Below are 18,356 nucleotides of genomic sequence, written 5' to 3'. Positions count from 1 at the left end.
AAATCTTTTTTTTAAAGAGTAATTTTAGATCAGAGCCAATTGAGCAGAAAATACAGATTTCCCATGACATCCCTAACCCTTCCTTAATGTCAGTTTGGCATATGTGCAGTTTCTTAAAACTGAACTTCCTTCGATGTGTTACCCTCGCTTTGTTGGAGATCACTTCTGATGTTGGGCATTTTCAGGCTTTCCAATGTATAGGATGATGTGCCCAACACCATCTCGTCAGAAAGCAAAGTAGTGAAGTACAGAATGGTTTTCTGTCCCTTTGCTTTTGTCTTTTCCAGAAAGTCGTGTAGTCAGGTAGTCCGAATGAGATCGGAATCATCTCTTCAGATTGGCTTTTTAAACACGATTGTATACGTCTAAGGTGCTTGCATTTATCTTCATGGCTTGATAATTCAACTCCTTTTCCCTCCCTCCCTTTCTTCCTCCCTCTCTCCCTCTCTCTCTCCCTCTCTCTCTCCCTCCCTCTCTCCCTCCCTCTCTCTCTCCCTCCCTCTCTTCCCTCCCTGTTTTGTTTTTGTTTTTTGAGGCAGGGTTTCTCTGTGTAGCCCTGGTTGTCTTGGAACTCTCCGTAGACCAGGCTGGCCTTGAGCTCACAGAGATTGATCCTCCTGCCTCCTAAGTGTGGGGCCTAAAGGCGGGAGTGACCACTGCCCTACTAGTTCCCCTCCTTTTAGTGATGCTTAATATCGTCTGGATATACCATAGGTCATTCACTCTCCTACTGAGAACTTCCTTGATACTCAGTTGTGACAGTTATGAATAAAGTTGTTCTAAGTATCATTGTACATGATTGTGGGGAGACATAGTTCTGTAATTCATTTGGGCTAAATACCAAGAATTGTAATTACTGGATTAATCTAGTACAACTGCAGTCACTTTGTCTTCATGCAATTTTGTGTTTTGACCGTTCTTTTGGCTTTGGTAGGGAAAGCAGCAACTTGGTAGAACTTGGTTGTGTGGGGGGATTTTTTGGGTTTTTTTGTTTTTGTTTTTTGGTTTTTTTTTGTTGTTGTTGTTTGTTTGTTTTTTTGAGAATGCAACTCTTTTAGCACCCAGCCCTGGCCTCTGCCTCTGCCTCTGCCTCTGCCCCTGCCCCAGCCCCAGCCCCAGCCCCAGCCCCAGCCCCAGCCGTGGACCCAGTGTTGGTGTTTTATGGTGGAAAAGGAAGCTAAAGGTATTGGTGAAGTGTTGTAGCTGGGTCTTGAGGGTCTGCCACTCTGTAGATTGGCTTTTGTGGGAGCTGAGCTTCCCTGGTTCCCTTTGCGTTCCCAAACGAAAGCTTCATGGACTTTACCGTGCTCCGTATGGGAGAACGCATGCTCCATATGGGAGAACGCGTGGCCGCTCTGGTTCCTTCGGGGTTAGGAACTGTGCTGGTTTCTTCCGCGCTTTTCCCACCGCGTTTTTTGTGATTGCTCTGAAACTATTTCTAGTCTTGGTTTGGGCTTCCAGAGTAATTCCAGCTGCAGGTGTGCTAGTGTGTGCGTTACACAATGCTGCCAGGAACCGCCTTATCTGCCAGGTGAACTGTGCAGGTATTAAATCAGGCGACATGGCGAGAGGAGGATGGGGCGGAGCTTATCTTCGTTTTGTTTTGTTTTTAAGGAAATTCTGTTCAGTTCCTTGGAGAGATTAATAGTAGCTTTTTTTCTATTTACGTTTTGATTACAGAGCCATTTGTACAAAGGATATTTATTCATTTACTAAAATTGCTGCCTTTCTTAATCCCTGAAATTGAATTATTTCCTTCTAACTTCTGAAGCTTTTTGCTCGTTTTGCTTTGCTTTTTTTGTTTTTGATAAATGTTATTTAAGACATATAGGTCTATAGCCCTGGCTGTCCTGGAACTTGATACGTAGAGCAAATTGGCCTTAAACTCACAGGGATCCACCTGCCTCTGCCTTCTCAGTGCAGGAATTGAAGGTTCATCCTGTCGCTCATGAACTGATTTATTCTCGTTAGTTAAGATGTGCAGCAATGTGCGTTTACTTTTATTGACACACCTTTATTAAGGGCTTACATTCCATAGAGTCTAATGTAACAAACCTGTGAAAGAAAGACTGCTCAGGGGCAGGGTAAGACATAGAGACAGAGTATCTACATAGCCTTTGCAGAGGCCCTGCTTTGAGAGCCCGGCCATCACATCCATACACAAGAAAATATTGAAAATCAGTTACACCTATTGCTTTAGTAGCCTCACAGTAGCCTACTAAAAGGGCATTACCCCATCGTGTAACCAGAGAAACTGAGAGGTAAGGTTTTTTTGGTTGGGGGGTAGTAGTTCAAAACATAGTTTTTCTGTGTAGCCCTGGCTGTCCTAGAATCTGTTTTGTAGACCAGGATGTCATCGAACTCACAGACCACCTGCTTCTGACTCCAAAGAACTGGAACTAAAGGCTTGTGCTATCATGCCCAGCACGAAGATACAGAGGTTTATCATAAGTGAGAGCCTCTAATATCTATCGGATGTGAATGTCCTTATTTTGAGGAAGTGTTTTCTTACTGTACAGTTGGCTAGCCTGAAATACAGAGCAGGCTGACCTAGAACTCAGAGAGATCTGCCTTCCCAATGCTGGATTAGAGTCATGCACCCACATCTGGCAGATGATGTAATTGTGACCACTTGTTGTCTACTCAGGTATGTTACGCTTCTTCCGAAGCTTTTTGTACTATGGGGCTTCTCTGAGCTTTTGCAGGTAAGCCTCTCAGTCATAAGGTATTAGTAAAATTGTGAGTGTTCACACAGCGCCAGGGTGCACTCCGGAGGCTCTTACTGCTTGACCATGTTCTCTGCTGCCTCTGGATGGCTGTGCATGATTTGGATGTGTATATATGGCACCGCCTTAGCCTGTATATATAATATAGGTGCTTAAAGAACTGAGCTCTGGTCTGGTGGGAATGCATACCCTTAATCCCAGCACTCGGGAGACAGGGGCAAGCTGATCTCTGAGTTCAAGGCCAGCCAGGGCTACATAGAGAAACTCCGTCTCTAAGAATGAAAACAAAATATGAGGTCTAGGGTGTAATGTATTAGAGTCGGGCTGTTGGCAGTCGTCAGCCTCGGTTTCCTTGTATTAAAGCAGAAAAGACTTGAAATAATGACCATGGTGCATGTGACCACATTATCCAGTGCTGGCCACTCTGTTTCCTCCTAGGTTATTGGGACTATCCAAAGAGATAACACAGTGGCAAACAGCTTTAAGATGGACTTCCTTATTGATTTAAAATGTGTTTGAACTATTCCACACTTAAAGTTTTGAACCTCGTGTGACGCTGGCTAGAGAACTTTGAAGGCTTCAGGTCCATGTTAGTGCCTGAACAATGGCCTTGCTAACGTGTCCTTTTCTTTAAGACACTGTGATTGTGGCTCATTTTTGCATGAGGTTTTTTACAGTTAGTTGAACAGGGCCATTGTAATTGCCCAAGCCACTACCCAATTCAAAAGATGGCCGAAAGCATACCGACTGTTTCCCCCGTAGCCACTTCTTCATATGAAAAGGATTTAAAATATCCTCACATGCACGGTTAAGGCACGCTCTGTTAGACAGCCTTGTTACCTGGAGGGGGAAGAAATTATCTTTGGCATCCCATCATCGCCAGGCACTGTTTGAAGCAAGCGACCAAGCACATTGGCTTGTGGTCCTGTGGTAAGTTAAGCAACTGGAAGTGACTGCTTGTTTCTGGCTAGCACGCAAATAAATTTTGTGTGGCTTATTTTAATTCTACAAGTGTCATTTTGTTTTCGATGAAGCTCAGTTGGTAGGTGCTTGTCTAGGGCTCAGGAAGCCCTGGGTTTAATAACCGATGTTTATCGCTACGACTGCGTAAACCAGATGTTCACGTGGTAAGGCACATTCTAATTCCAGCACAAGAGGAGCGAGGGCAGGAAAGTCAGGAGTTGAGGGTCATCCTCAACTATGTAGTCACATGGAACTACATGTAGTCGCAAGCATGCACACACAGGAGATTAAGAGCATACGTATGTACATGTGAGAGAGAAACGACATAGAGTTAAGATGGGGGTGGGAGGCTTGGGGGCACAGAAGGAGTTAAGAGGGGTGGGTGGGTGAGTGTGAAAGTAAGTTTGACCGAAACAAAAATTTATTCAAATTAAAGACTTTAGTTTTGTTTTTATGGAGTTTTTATCTAATTTTCTTGCTTTATATAAATATCCTTTTGCCTGTATAGGTGATTTCTCTGAGGGTCTGAGGCCAGCCTGGACTAGATAGTTTGTTCTGGCATAACCTGAGATAGACACCCTCACCCCAAAATTTTTGTATTTATATTCAGTTTGTTGCAGTGCTGGGGGGCTGATCCTGGGGTCTTGTGTAGGTCAGGAAAACAGCGTGCCACTGTTCCGTATCTCCCAACTCTTAAATATGCCCGTGTCCTTGGATTTTCTTTTTTTCTTTTTTTTCTTTTTTTTGAGATGCCATTTCACTGTGACGCCACCGTGGCCTCATGGGTCTGCACTTTCGGCCTTCCAAGTAGCCAAGGTTCAGATGTGAGCTGCCACTTGATTGTTGGCTCGTGCCTACCTACAGCTTACTGCTTGCAGGGTGTATGTGACTCGGGGTAGGGCTCCGGGAGGGGGTTAAATTCCTTCACTTGGTCCCCTTCATTATGCTCATGACTCCAGGACATAGGGTTTGTTACATAGAGATTTTTTTTTTCTTGGAAAGAGTAAAAATTAAACTAATACTTTGAATATTTTTCCTTTAGCATATTTCTGGTATAAGAGTTTGCTGCCGTGGCTTGCTTGATTGATTGTTGATTGATTGATTGATTGATTGACAGGGTTTCCCTCTATTGCCCTGACTGTCCTGGAACTCAACCCTCAGACTAAGCTGCCTCTGCCTCCTGAGTGCTGGGATTAAAGGTAGGTGCCACCACTGCCTGGCATGGGGTTACTTTAGTTGTGTATGTGTGAAAGACAGGGTCTTGTGTTCCAGCTGGCCTCCAACATGCTGTGTGATGGAGAAAGACCTCTTGATTCTCTTCCTTCTGCATCCCTAATGCTCCAACTTGTTCCGTAGCATTTATGCAGGGCGTAAATCCATGACCTCATGGAGCCTACGCAGGTGCTCCACCCACTGAGCTACACCTTCAGCCCAAACTTTGTTTTTCTTTTCATTTTAAAATGTGTACGGGTTTTTCGTGTGTGTGTGTGTGTGTGTGTGTGTGTGTGTGTGTGTTTGCTTGCGTGTGTTTGCACGAGTGTCTGTGTCTGTGTACCATATTTGTGTGGTTCCCAAAAAAAAGGGTCTGATTTCTCAGACTGGAGTTCCAGTCAGCTTGTGAGTCTCCATGTTGGAATAGGGAACCAAATCCTGCCCCCTTGAGAGAGCAGCCAGTACTCTTAACTTCTGAGTCATCTCTCCAGCCCTATATGATATTTTGGGAAAAGCCTATATAACGCTTGTTATTTTCTTCTTCATCCTTCTCCTACACTTGTGGGAATATTGGTTCTTGGGGTACCACTGCTGTGTGCTACCCGTTGGCTACTCCTTTTTCAGCACCATGGCCATATTAATGTTTGGCAACATAGTATGTGTGTTACACTAAATACAACAAGGCAGTAACAAGACCGTCTTCTGATGAGTCTTGGGCAGGGCTTTGATGGAGAATTTCTGCTGAGATGTTATTTTGAGACTTCTTCCCTAACTAATATATTTTCTGTTTCATGTGTGGTTGTCTTAGATACAAACTAAAGCCACAACTTCAGAAGAGGGGCTGTCGTTTACATGCGGAAAGTAAATACATTGGAAGGGTGTCCATTTTCTGACAGTCAGGGAAGAAATTGTCAGTGTAGTCCGTAAGCTGGGAGAGATGTGCTTTATGGGGGCCTATTTCATCAAAGGGTGGTGATAAAGGGAAGACTCCTGTAGTTAAAACACAGCCTCATCTGCCTGTCCCACCCTCTTTATGGACGAATACCGTCTTCAGTATAGCCTGAAATGTAGGTTTTCGTTCCCACCACGCTAGGCTGTGTTCTTTATTCCCTCCTGGCACTTCTGGTTTGTAAAACTGGCTGAGCCTGTCTGTGCTGTTGTAGCTGCCCGAGGGCACAGTTGAGTAAGTTACAGGACCAGCCTTGCAGTAAACCAGGAGGCGTAGGCTCCGTGCACCTTCTCTCAGCACCAGATGTGGCAGCAACTAATCCAAAATGTCATGGGCCTTGATGCAAGAAAGTGTTGGTGCTAAAGCATTAGGAAACCCCCTAGGGCTGGGGACAGCTCACCAGTGGTGTAGTCCTAACACGCACAAGAAACAGGAAAGAAACCCCTTCCCTTTGTTGTTTGCGTTCAACTCTGGTGAGGAAACAGACCGAGCGTATGTAAGGAGGTACGCGCACACATGTGTAAGGATGGGGTTTGGGCACGGGACTTGTAAAAGTTGCTACAGCTTCGAGCTGCTGGTCTCTATGGTGGCACAATGGGAAATGCGGTGGTATGTATTATATAGAACCGTCTAAGCCAAAGGCCTGGGACATAGTCTTAATTAAAAGTGAGAATTTAGTAAAACGATCCTTTAGCTGCCAATCTGTTTCATTATAAAAAAAGAGACCGTACTCCTACGTTTGATCTTTCTCCTATAAATTTGATATCTTTTTCTCAAAATACTGCTCAAAGTAAAAACAGATTGAGCAAAGCCTTTCTAACTTAGCAGGGACTTCTGTGTTCAGTCAAAGTGTGGCTGTTACAATTCCAGTCCCTTCACCTACAATGGAAAAGCTGAGTTGGGAAACATCTCTGAATTCTAGCTACTTCTTATTGTTGGTGTTGATGTCTCCTCCCTGATGATTCGATATCTTGTATAGTGAAGGAAACACACACATACACTCAGAGGGGGGTGGCGGGAGGAGAAAGAGAACCAAACCTACTTGGATCCCAGTACTCGGGAGGCAGAGGAATCGAGGGTTCAAGGCTAGGGTGGTCTATAAGCGAGTTCCAGACCAGGCAGAACTACATAAGTGAGACTTGTCTCAAACAAAGAAACAAATGTCAAATCTGTGCATGAAAAGAAAACTGTAGCTCAGTCTCTCGTCAACAGGCCTGTGTGTACATGATGAAAGTGGGAGGTCCTGGGGCTGGTCCTTCATGGCCTCTCAGAGAAGAGAGCCCCCATCCTGGAGGCAGCCTGCAGCTCTGCACAGCGGTATCCCCAGCAGACTTGGGAAAGGAGCTGCACACCCTTTGACTTGAGCGTCCTGGATTTTCTACGTGACGCCCACAGTGAATTGTCTGTTGAAAGTGGCTCCCTGTAGGCCGTAAGAACTCTTGAGGGCACACCATCTTTGTCTTTCCTGGAGCATCACTGCAAAGTAGTTCTACAGAACTGAATTTTGAGGATGAGTGAACTAGATCAAAGGACGGCGCGGTCCATGCTCAGGGACTGCGTGTGATACTATCGAGAAGACCAGTTTCCTAGGATGTAGCTGACAGAATTGCCGACTGTGCCCCAGAGCAGGTAGGGAGGCTTTGGTGCCCGGTGCCAGTCACTCCAGGCCAAATGGGTGAAGGAATCAAGATGAGTGGTTTATGAAACTTAAACATTCGTAGACAAGAAAGATGTATAATTTGAACAGGATTTCCAGGGTACGCACACGTCAGCTCATGGGGTTTTATGTCTCCCATTTTGCCCTACTGTCATGCTGGTCCTTATGCAGTGTTAACTTGGCCAGTTGTCTCTAGACAATCCTGTAAGGATGATTCTTTTTTTTTTTACGCTTTTTTTTGTTTGTTTGTTTTTGTTTTTTTTCTTTTTTTTGGAGCTGGGGACCGAACCCAGGGCCTTGCGCTTCCTAGGTAAGCGCTCTACCACTGAGCTAAATCCCCAGCCCCGTAAGGATGATTCTTGAGCAGTAAAGGGTGACGTTGGAGCTGTTGGAACTGTGAGACGGCCCCGGTGCTCCTTATCTATCGTGCGGTCACTTTTATTGCTTTTTGTTTTTTGAGATTTTATAACTGGAGGACAGCATGCTGCTGAAAGTCCCCACAGTACACAGAAGCCCCATCCCCACTGCCTTCCTAATGAACTGAGTGGAGCAGGTGCTGAGCCTGAAACCCCAGGCTTGTGCACAGGCTGCTTCCCACGCCCTGATTCTTCACAGACCCCAGCAGCCTTTCCTAACTCCCCTGCAGTGGCGGGGCAGCTGTCCTTCCTGTGTTCTCATCTTTTGGCTTCATCCATGCATAGTGAGTGGTAGCTCCTGTAGACGGCTCAGTGGTTAGGAACACTGACTGCTCTTCCAGAGGTCCTGAGTTCAATTCCCAGCAACCACATGGTGGCTCACAGCCATCTGTAAGGCCCTCTTCTGGTGTGCACAAAGACAGCTACAGTGTATTTACATTCATAAAAATTTTTTTTAGAAAGCATAATAGATAGGGAACAGTGAGTTTGCTGTAGGGCAAATGTTCGACTAAGTCCAACACGGGAGTGCCTTTATTCCAAACTCAGAGAAAAGGAGCATTCTCACCGTATTGTGTTGATTCCTGTTGTGCTGTTAAAAATGTCTTCTGAACCAGTGAGCTGGTTCAACAGGTAAGACTGCTGCTAGGCCTCATGATCTGAGTCCAATCTCTGGGAGCCACGTGGTAGATGAGAGTCACCTCCTGAAAACTGTCCTCATTACCACACACGGGCTGGGGAACAAGTACTCCCACACACTGAATGCCAGGTTTGAGAGCAAAAGGCCATACACACAAGTAAGATACAATACAAATTTTAAAAATACTTGGGGTTATGGGGCTGGGGATTTAGCTCAGTGGTAGAGCGCTTACCTAGGAAGCGCAAGGCCCTGGGTTCAGTCCCCAGCTCCGAAGGGAAAAAAAAAAAAAAAAAAAAGAACCAAAAAATACTTGGGGTTGGGGATTTAGCTCAGTGGTAGAGCACTTGCCTAGCAAGCGCAAGGCCCTGGGTTCAGTCCCCAGCTCCGGAAAAAAAACAAAAGAACAACAAAAAAAAAAAACAAAAAAAAAACCCCTTAAATATCTTTAAAAAAAAATACTTGTGACTTACATATAATCCAAAATGTGGTTTACCCAGAAAGAGTTCTGACATGGTCAAGGAACATTAGGGTTGGTCGTGCCGTGTACCTGAGTTCTCAGAACCTGCACCGGGAGGGTCCACACAGTCAGAGCAACACAGTGAGGTCACCATGTCAAAATACACATGGCGTCATTGGTTCTAAGTGCTTGAATTATGTCTAAAACTTGATGTGAGGGATTCAGACTTGCCTTTGTATGTATTACTGCTGAACATATGCTATCCCACAGGGCTGTAAGACTGTTCGGGGAGGGAGGTTCTGGGGGAAAGCATGAAACGATGTCATTAGTGTTCCGCAGTGTGAATTACAAGTGCTGTACGTCCTGGTTTGGATTGAGGGTCATCTCTTTAGTTACCTGGCCATTTCCTTGAATGTATATTAAAGGGTTCTAGTTGCTTGCTTAGATGTGACACTGTGCACATAGCTTTCATGCATTTGCTATTTCCTAAGTAAGCCAAAGTTTTCTTATTGGTAACCCTCCAGGATAGGGTTGACTTGGACACTTGCTGCAAGAGGGCAGAGACGGGAGGCGTCAGGATTCTGGGTGCAGTCCTGGCTGCGAAGAAACAGCCGTGCTAAGATAAACATCTTGCCTGTCTTGTTTAAATTCTGCCCAGCAGAGTAACCTTCTTTTACCTGTCCAAAATGTTTCCTTAACTCAGTCCCACAGGCCTAAACTTTGAGAAGAATGACTCCATGTCCAGATACGGAGCCTCCCAAGTTGAAGACATGGGGAACATAATTTTAGCGATGATCTCAGAGCCCTACAGTAAGTGTCACTGTGGTGATTGTGTAGTGCCTGGGATCCGCTCCCTTTTAGCCCTGCTTTTGATTGCACTGCGTGGCTTTGCAGTCCAGGAGACAGAATGATGAATCTATGCTCTTATTTTTAGATCACAGATTTTCAGATCCAGAGAGAGTAAACTACAAATTTGAAAGTGGCACTTGGTGAGTGACTGCGTTCTATTCATGTAAACCTTGGATTTGTTCTTCTTGGGACATTTACGTCCCCTTAGATAACTTTCTTAAACCTGTTTACCACTTCTTATCGTTAGGCCATCTGTCTTAAAGCAAGCTTGTAGGTGAGATTAAGATTTAGTGAAATGCTGGCATCTTTAATTACTCAGTGACGTAGGGGCATCCTCTGTTTAATTTGTGATTTTAGTCTGCCTCCCCTCTCTAAAGGGAAAGTCAAGAGTACTTGAAAGTTATACGGGAGTGGAAAGGTGACTTATTAGTTAAAGGTGCTTACTGTTCAAGCAGAGGACCCGGGGTTTGTCCCCACATCAGGCAGTTCGAACTGCCCAGAGCTCCGGTTGGAAGGGATCGAATGCTCTCTAGCCTGTGCACGTGATGTGCATAAATTCATGCAGGTGTACGTACACACACACACACACACACACACACACACACACACATGACTAACACAAATGGGTCTTTAAAGAAGTTCTTGACGTTCGTGGGGTAACTTACATATATGTACTGTCAATATCGACTTCCATCGCCAGGGACATCTAGGGGGAGGAGTCTGAAGTGGTGGCGTCTCTGATCAGCGTTAGACTTGGTTGTCAGTCACTGTCATGAATTTTGTAAGATTGTCTGGCACCTCATGATGGATGGAAACTCGGACAGCTTTGCCAGTGGGGAGAGTCTTCAGCACCGATTTTGTTGTAGAGAAAGTGACTCACTAGGAAAATGTCCCAGGATAACTGAAAATGCGAACAGGAGAAAGACGAAACATCAAAAGGTGTCAGAACCTGTAATGGGCTATTTGAAAGTGAGTCACTGAGGCGTGGTGACTCCCCAGTGTTTCCATGAGCACCCTGTGCTTGCTGGCACTCCCGTTTGATGAGGGAGATACTTTAATAGTCTTCCGACCACACGCTCACATACCCTGTGTGGGTTAATTGTAGCTTTATTCTGGTCCTTGCTGTCAAGCCGGATTCAAAAAGTTGGAAGTCCCACCCCACTCCCACTTGACCCTCAGTATGGTGGCCCAGGCTCGTATTAGTAAGGCGAGGGTAGGACGTTGTCAAGTTCAAAGTCAGCCTTGGGCTATTTATGTCCAAACAGCCAGGAATGAAACCAAGACCAATCAAACTAGAAATCCCTTCCATCTTTCTAGGTCAGCCTGTGAGGGTACCAAAAGAATTTTGCTTTCTGCAAATTTGATCTGAGATGGTTTTGAACTTAGAGCAAGGAAGGAGTTATTCAACTGGTAGATGGTTTCCTGAATGTGCGAGCTGTGTTAGACCTATAGCCAGCCATCATTCTATAGTGACACAGCTCTCCCCAAGCAAATCTGTAATAGATTGCTTTGAGGGGAATAGAGGAAGCTGGAATTGCGAGTCCTTGTGACCTTAAGCAGCTTGCCTTACATTAACTAGGCAACATGAAGTTGTGTTTCATTCACAGCAGCAAGACGGAGCTTATCGATGGCAACACGGTGGTGAGGGCTCGAGGTTTGCCCTGGCAGTCTTCAGATCAAGATATTGCAAGGTTCTTCAAAGGACTCAATATTGCCAAGTTGGTTTTCTTCTCTTTGTTTTTGCTCAATGCCAGAGGAGGGCGAAGGTTTTCTGTTCTTTCTCTCGTGTGTTTCCCCTACCTGCCATCGTTTTTGTTTTCTTTCAAAGGGGTGGTGCAGCTCTTTGTCTGAATGCTCAGGGGCGGAGGAACGGGGAAGCTCTGGTTAGATTTGTAAGTGAGGAGCACAGAGATCTGGCCCTGCAGAGGCACAAACATCATATGGGGACCCGTTACATCGAGGTAAGGGCTCAGAGCCTGACGTACTTGACCTCTCCAGGTACCTGTTGGCCTATGATGGGTGGGTTAGAACCTGCTTTAACGTCTCTTTCTTTCTTAGGTTTACAAAGCAACAGGCGAAGACTTTCTTAAAATTGCCGGAGGTGAGTTCCTTTTATGTAATACAGATTCATTGATGACCCGAAGCTTTGCACACACACTTGAGTGGATTCCCGTGACCATAAATGGTTCTTTCCTAGTGCCACAAGGGGGTTGTTTCTATAAATAGGGAGAAGAAACTTCGAACTCTGCTGGAGAATTTAATGTGCCGTAACATTTGCCCTAAGGCCTGAGCCGACTACTATGGCTAAATAGCCGTAAAGAATGAGACTGTGTAAAGGTGAAAGGGTCACCGATAAAGGGAAAGGGTAGTTCTTGAAGGAAGTGTGTCTGAATTATTGGAGACAGGCCACCTGTAGTATCTGAGCCTATTACAGATCTGCTTCTGGGTTTTTCTCTAAATCTTCGAGCTCACCAGAGCTCAGGACCATGATAGTTTCTTGTGTTTTGGGAGATACTTTTATGGACTCAGTTCTCCCCTTCCACCTTTCTGCGGGTTCTGAAGCCAGAACTTAAAATTGCCCAGTTTGGGGGTTGGGGATTTAGCTCAGTGGTAGAGCACTTGCCTAGGAAGCACAAGGCCCTGGGTTCAGTCCCCAGCTCCGAAAAAAAGAACCAAAAAAAAAAAAAAAATTGCCCAGTTTGCACGGCAAATGCTACTCATGGAGCCATCTTGACAGCCCCGATCTATTTTTAGGTATGTGGTATTCGCAGGAATACAAACAGAGGGATAATAAGATTTAAAAACTTTTAGGTTCCCAGTTTTCTTATTAGAATAGAGTGCTTCATAGCTTTCATTATCCACACAATAACATTTTACTGATATTAACCCCGAAGATAGCATCTTTATCCAGTTTTTAAGTGAGCCACCCAAGATGCACAAAATACTTAGTTTCTTTGAAATTTTTTTTGAAGATTTAAATTTTTTTGATTTTCTATGTGTGAGTGTTTTGCCTGCACACATATATGCACCGTGTCTGTGCTCAGTGCCCCGGAAGGCCAGCGGGTGTTGGATCCCCTGGAACTGGAGTTACAGACTGGTGTGAAGCACCGCTGGGCGCAGCCAGCGCTCTTAGCAGCTGACCGTGATCCAGCCCTTGTTGGATTTTCACCCTGGAACTTGTTATGTAGACGAAGCCGGCCTTTAAACTCCAGGCATTCTCCTGCCTCAGCCTTGTAAGCGCTTGCATCATAAGAACGAGCCAGGAATGCCAGCTGATGTTTTACAATATTTTTGTTAACTTTCATTTTGTGTTTATGAATGTTTTGCCTGCATACTTATCTGTGTGCCTGGTGCCTGTGGAGATCAGAGGGGAGGGCATTGGATCCCCGGAACTGGAGTGACAGGCAGTTGTGAACCACTGTGTGGAAGCTGAGAATGGAATCTTGGTTACCCCACAAGAGTAGGCAGTGAGCCATCTCTCTAGCCCCAATATCACCACCACCACCACCACCACCACCACCACCACCACCACCACCACCACCACCACCACCACCATCATTGTAGTACTTTTTAGACTACTTTGTAAGCTTCTGTTCTGTTCATGTGGTTTTAAAACTTCGTTTTTAATACATTCTGAACACCAAGTGTTAAATTTTTTATTTATTTATTTATTTATTTATTTTGGAGCTGAGGACCGAACCCAGGGCCTTGCGCTTGCTAGGCAAGCGCTCTACCACTGAGCTAAATCCTCAACCCCGTTAAATTTATTAATATTTATTTTATGTATTATTATGCACATTTTTATACGTCACTACTGAATTCCCAGAGCTTATTTTTTTAGTTTTTTATAAGGTTTTCTCTATTTGTGTGCACTGTTCTTCACGATGGATCTCTGAAAGTAGGAGAGCGGAGTCTAAAAATTAAAGCCTTTTTTAGTAGACTTATGACAAGGGGCCAGCTTATACTAGGGGGACTTTTCATCTAAGTTCAGAGTCCTGTGTGAAACAGCACTTGGCAACCTGTTAGGCTTGTTTTCCGCAGAAATCTTCTTTTCCTGCAGTTTCTAGTATGTTTCTTCTCCGCTACTTTCTTTAGCTACGCCCTCAGGCTTCAAAGGTTAAGGCTTCACTTCTTACGTAAAGTTTCTGAGGTTCCACGGCAGTGTTAGGTGCCGGTTGGGGGATAGCAGATGGATTTGAAGCTGCTGGTGTCTTCTGGCATGCTGCTGGGCTTTGATGGTGGTAAACACATCGCAAACTGGGTACAAGTTGACTGGGTTTCATTGTGTGTGCATAGCATGGTCAGCATTGTCATGAGCAAAGGGTGTCAGTGGGGGTCTGCAGACGTCGTCATTGCTCGTTATATGGCAGTGCTACACAAATGGTGCGGTCTGGGCAGTGTTGGTAAATGTTGGAACCGCGCCGATGTACTTCTTCCATTGTTCTCTACGAAAATCTAATTAAAAGCAAAGGAGAATTTTATTCTGATAATCCATCTGTCCGCTTGCCTGTTTGTTGTTTCTTTGAGAATCTACCTACCTATCTGTCTGTCTGTCTTTTTTCCAAACAGAATTTTTCTGTGTAGTCCTGGCTATCCTGGAACTTACTCTGTAGACCAGGCTGGCCTCAAACTCACAGAGATCCACCGGCGCCTGCCTCCCAAGTGCTGGGATTAAAGGCCTGAGCCACTGCCACCTGGCAACAGTGTACTTTGTTTTATTAACCTGGTTTGTTCTCACAGTTTGTGAGGTAGCTGGTTTAGATGTGGGGGCTGCAGTGAAAACGAGGTCTAAGCATCCTGGGTCCAGGACTTGTGCCTTTAGAGGTTATGAACTAAAACGCATAGGCAGACACTGTACCCGGGGCCTCCATGTCTTTAAACTACCATGGAGACTGATTAGCTCTCTGTGTAAGAACAGGTGGCCACGGGGCTGGGGATTTAGCTCAGTGGTAGAGCGCTTACCTAGGAAGCACAAGGCCCTGGGTTCGGTCCCCAGCTCCGAAAAAAAAAAAAAAAAGAACAGGTGGCCACTCTGGTTGTCTGGTCAGCTTCCTAAGTTAAGAGGGCTGCTAAAAGTGCTATGGGAAGAGCTTCAGATTTTCAGGAAGAGACTTCTGAGTCCTGGGGTAATCTTATGGATCCACTAGCAGCATGCCTCTTAACCGTACATTCAGAGCTTTGCCAGGAAGGCCTGGCGTGTAGCTGAGGGCTAAAGCACATGTTTGAATCCCACCAGCATACACAAACACGTACTGCCAGGGATTCTGTCATTTTAAAAATCTGGTAATGTCGATGCTTTAACCCTTTCACCCTGGGTTTCCTAACACTTGTTTTCTCCAGGGACATCCAATGAGGTGGCCCAGTTTCTCTCCAAGGAAAACCAAGTCATCGTGCGCATGCGGGGGCTCCCTTTCACAGCCACGGCGGAAGAAGTGGTAGCCTTCTTTGGACAGCACTGCCCTATCACTGGGGGGAAGGAAGGCATCCTCTTCGTCACCTACCCAGATGGTAGGCCCACGGGAGATGCTTTTGTGCTCTTTGCTTGTGAGGAGTATGCTCAGAACGCCCTGAGGAAGCACAAGGACTTGTTGGGTAAAAGATACATCGAGCTCTTCAGAAGCACAGCAGCTGAAGTTCAGCAGGTTGGTTTTAAAGAAAGTGGGAAACTGGCGTGGGTGGTGCCTGAGGGCTTTCCCTTCGTTTTTTTAAGTTCAGAGTTGAGAGTGGGAAGATCATCTAAAGGGAGAACTATGTGGAATATACATGGTGAAAAAAAGTTAAATACATCACCACCGAAGTCCACATCTTGCAGTATGCCTAGTTCTTAAATACATTTGCTCAGATAGGTGGTACTTAGTAAGTACATTGTGTTATATGGAGTATGTGCCTTGGTTTAGTCCATTGTGTTTACTAGGATCTTAGCATGTGACCCTGGCTGGCCTAAACTCCATGTACAGAGCAGACAGAATAGCTCTAAACTAATGGACAGTGCTCCCACATTTGCCTCCTGAGGGCTGGTATTACAGGCATGTACTTGATATATTTCATGGATGTCACACTTCTCTAGAGGAAGTGCCTTCATCAGAGCTGCTTTGTTTTTTTAAGGTTTACTTATTATGTCTTCAGACACACCAGAAGAGGGCAGCAGATCCCATTACAGATGGTTGTGAGCCACCATGTAGTTGCTGGGAATTGAACTCAGGACCTCTGGAAGAGCAGTCAGTGCTCTTAACCGCTGAGCCATCTCTCCAGCCCCTCATCGGAGCTTCGCTTTTGCCCTTATGAATCTCCCACTTATGAGCATGAGGAACAACCATACTTTGTAATAGTTCTGTGCTAGGCCGTGACTACCCCCCACTACTACCCCTGTCCCTGAGCGTTTGGCTCCGCTCTTCCTGCATGCAGAACTGTGCTCCACAGCCGATAACACAGAGAGAGACTGGAACCTGCATTCCCAACAGGATTCTTGGCAACGCCGCTGGTGGTTTGCAGGGTGGCCTAGAAGCAGCAGGTCTCTTGCGACGCTTGTGCTCTTTGCCTTGTATACAGGTGCTGAATCGGTTCTCCTCCGCTCCTTTGATTCCACTTCCCACCGCTCCCATCATCCCTGTGCTACCTCAGCAGTTTGTGCCCCCCACAAATGTAAGAGACTGCGTACGTCTGCGAGGTCTTCCCTATGCCGCCACCATAGAAGACATTCTGGACTTCCTGGGGGAGTTTTCCACAGACATTCGTACGCATGGGGTTCACATGGTATTGAACCACCAGGTAAGAGAGTTCATTGGAAAATTCGTTTGCTCGTTTGTGCCCCTTCTGGTTCAGTAGCCTGACATTGATGTTGCCTGTATAAGAAGATTTAGGGCTGGGGATTTAGCTCAGTGGTAGAGCGCTTACCTAGGAAGCGCAAGGTCCTGGGTTCGGTCCCCAGCTCCGAAAAAAAGAACAAAAAAAAAAAAAAAAAAAAAGAAGATTTAGCTGCAGGTAGTAAGAGATCTTTAGGCCACACACACCCCCCAAATTAACCCGCTGTTAGTGTGAAATTCAGCTCTGCCGTTTTTTATCACAGAAATCTGTCCCCTTATCAGCCCATCAGATCGGGGCCAGATGTATCACAGTTTCCCGTTGTAGCCACTCAGCTCTGCTGTTTTGGCGTGAGGGTAGTGAATATGGACTTAGAGTAGAAATACTAATTTTTTTTTTCCCTGACTAATGTTCCACTTGGTACTTGGAAGTTTGTTCACGTTTATAGTTAATCTTCCTACTTACCGGAAGGCACATGCTATTGGGCACAAGGAGTCAAAAGCCTGTGCCCCTGTACAGAAGTTAACAGCCATATTGGTCTAGAAATGTTGAACTTAAGTTTTTTCCATTTGTACAGGGGTTAACACACTGTATTAAATATGTAAGGTCTTATCTACGTGGGTTTGATTACAAAAACTAATAAAAAGTATTCTCTAAATTAAAAAAAAAAAAAAAAAAAAAAGCCTGTGCCCTTGCAAATGACACCAAGGTATGTCGATCTAACACGTCGTCTGTGAGCTACACACACCTTTTGGTCTGACAGCTCCTAGCTCGCTTGACCAGTTAAGAGTCCTTTGAAATAGAATGAAATAGAGCTCCCTACTGTTCAGCATCACCGGGGAACTATTTCTTTCAAGTCACTGTTTTCTAATAACCTGGGACCATTACCCTTTGATTAACAACAGTAGACAGATTTGCCTCTGATTTGACCTCCATGACCTGGAGAAAAATGCCTCTTTGATGATAGCCAAGTTCTTATCTGCCTGGAAGATGTTAGGTTTCCATCTTGGACTGGGTTTGTTGCTAATTTCCCTGGAATGGTGACTATTATGGTAACTTGCATGGTATTAATTTGTAAAGTGGTATAATATAAATTATTCCCTAAGAGACTTGGAGAACTAACTTAAAATAGTCCTGTACGAACTCGTCATCTTTTCCTCCCTCCAACCTTGTTCACGTAAAAAATATTGTAAAGGTATTCTAGTTGTATGCAGCACAGAGAGGCTTGGTTTCCAAGATGGAATTTTTTGCTAAGGAAACTGTTTTTACATTGCTCCATGGGCAGTCTAAGGAGGTATGAGGATGTAAGAGAAGCAAGGCTCCCAGCATGGCAGATGGCACCTAGCCTCTTAGCTTCTCCTACCTTGCAGCTCTCAGTTGCTTACTCTCAAGTCCATCCCAGCCTAGGCTGGGAGGGGTGAGGGACAATCTAAAGGGATGTGGCAGGCAGAGAGGAGCTAATGCCAGAGGACAACGCTGGCTTGTTTGGTTTCCTGTAGGAGGATATATTTCTAGCTTTTTCTCATCAAATGCTATTTAATCGGATTTTTCGGAAGGGGAAAAAATATATAATCCTATATTTTGAAACTACAGTCACAAGGAGACCTTTTAAAAGTCCTGTGAATTCGATACTAACTTAAGAGAAACCAAAAAAGGGATCACTTTTCAATCATGATCTCTCAGAACTTC

The 18,356-nt window shown here is 45.1% G+C and overlaps 1 protein-coding gene across 13 annotated transcripts in view; it reads left to right on the top strand.

The window, feature by feature from the left end:
* Positions 1-18,356, top strand: part of Esrp1 (epithelial splicing regulatory protein 1) — a 54,551-nt gene that overhangs the window by 10,328 nt on the left and 25,867 nt on the right. For 7 of the 13 annotated variants that reach the window (XM_063288193.1, XM_006237878.5, XM_006237880.5 and 4 more), the window contains exons 5-11: positions 9,729-9,827; positions 9,952-10,006; positions 11,474-11,584; positions 11,695-11,827; positions 11,925-11,967; positions 15,207-15,508; positions 16,416-16,634. In XM_063288193.1, coding sequence (XP_063144263.1) covers positions 9,729-9,827; positions 9,952-10,006; positions 11,474-11,584; positions 11,695-11,827; positions 11,925-11,967; positions 15,207-15,508; positions 16,416-16,634 — 962 coding nt within the window. Of the gene's footprint in view, positions 1-791; positions 2,262-2,945; positions 7,480-9,720; positions 9,828-9,951; positions 10,007-11,473; positions 11,585-11,694; positions 11,828-11,924; positions 11,968-15,206; positions 15,509-16,415; positions 16,635-18,356 lie in introns of those variants that run through there. The other 6 variants (XM_063288195.1, XM_039110539.2, XM_063288196.1 and 3 more) reach the window with 3 other exon arrangements.

This window comes from Rattus norvegicus, chromosome 5, assembly GCF_036323735.1.
Source record: "Rattus norvegicus strain BN/NHsdMcwi chromosome 5, GRCr8, whole genome shotgun sequence".
NCBI lineage: Eukaryota > Metazoa > Chordata > Mammalia > Rodentia > Muridae > Rattus > Rattus norvegicus.
Note: the sequence above shows the minus strand (reverse complement) of the source record. Positions and strands in the feature narration are given on the sequence as shown.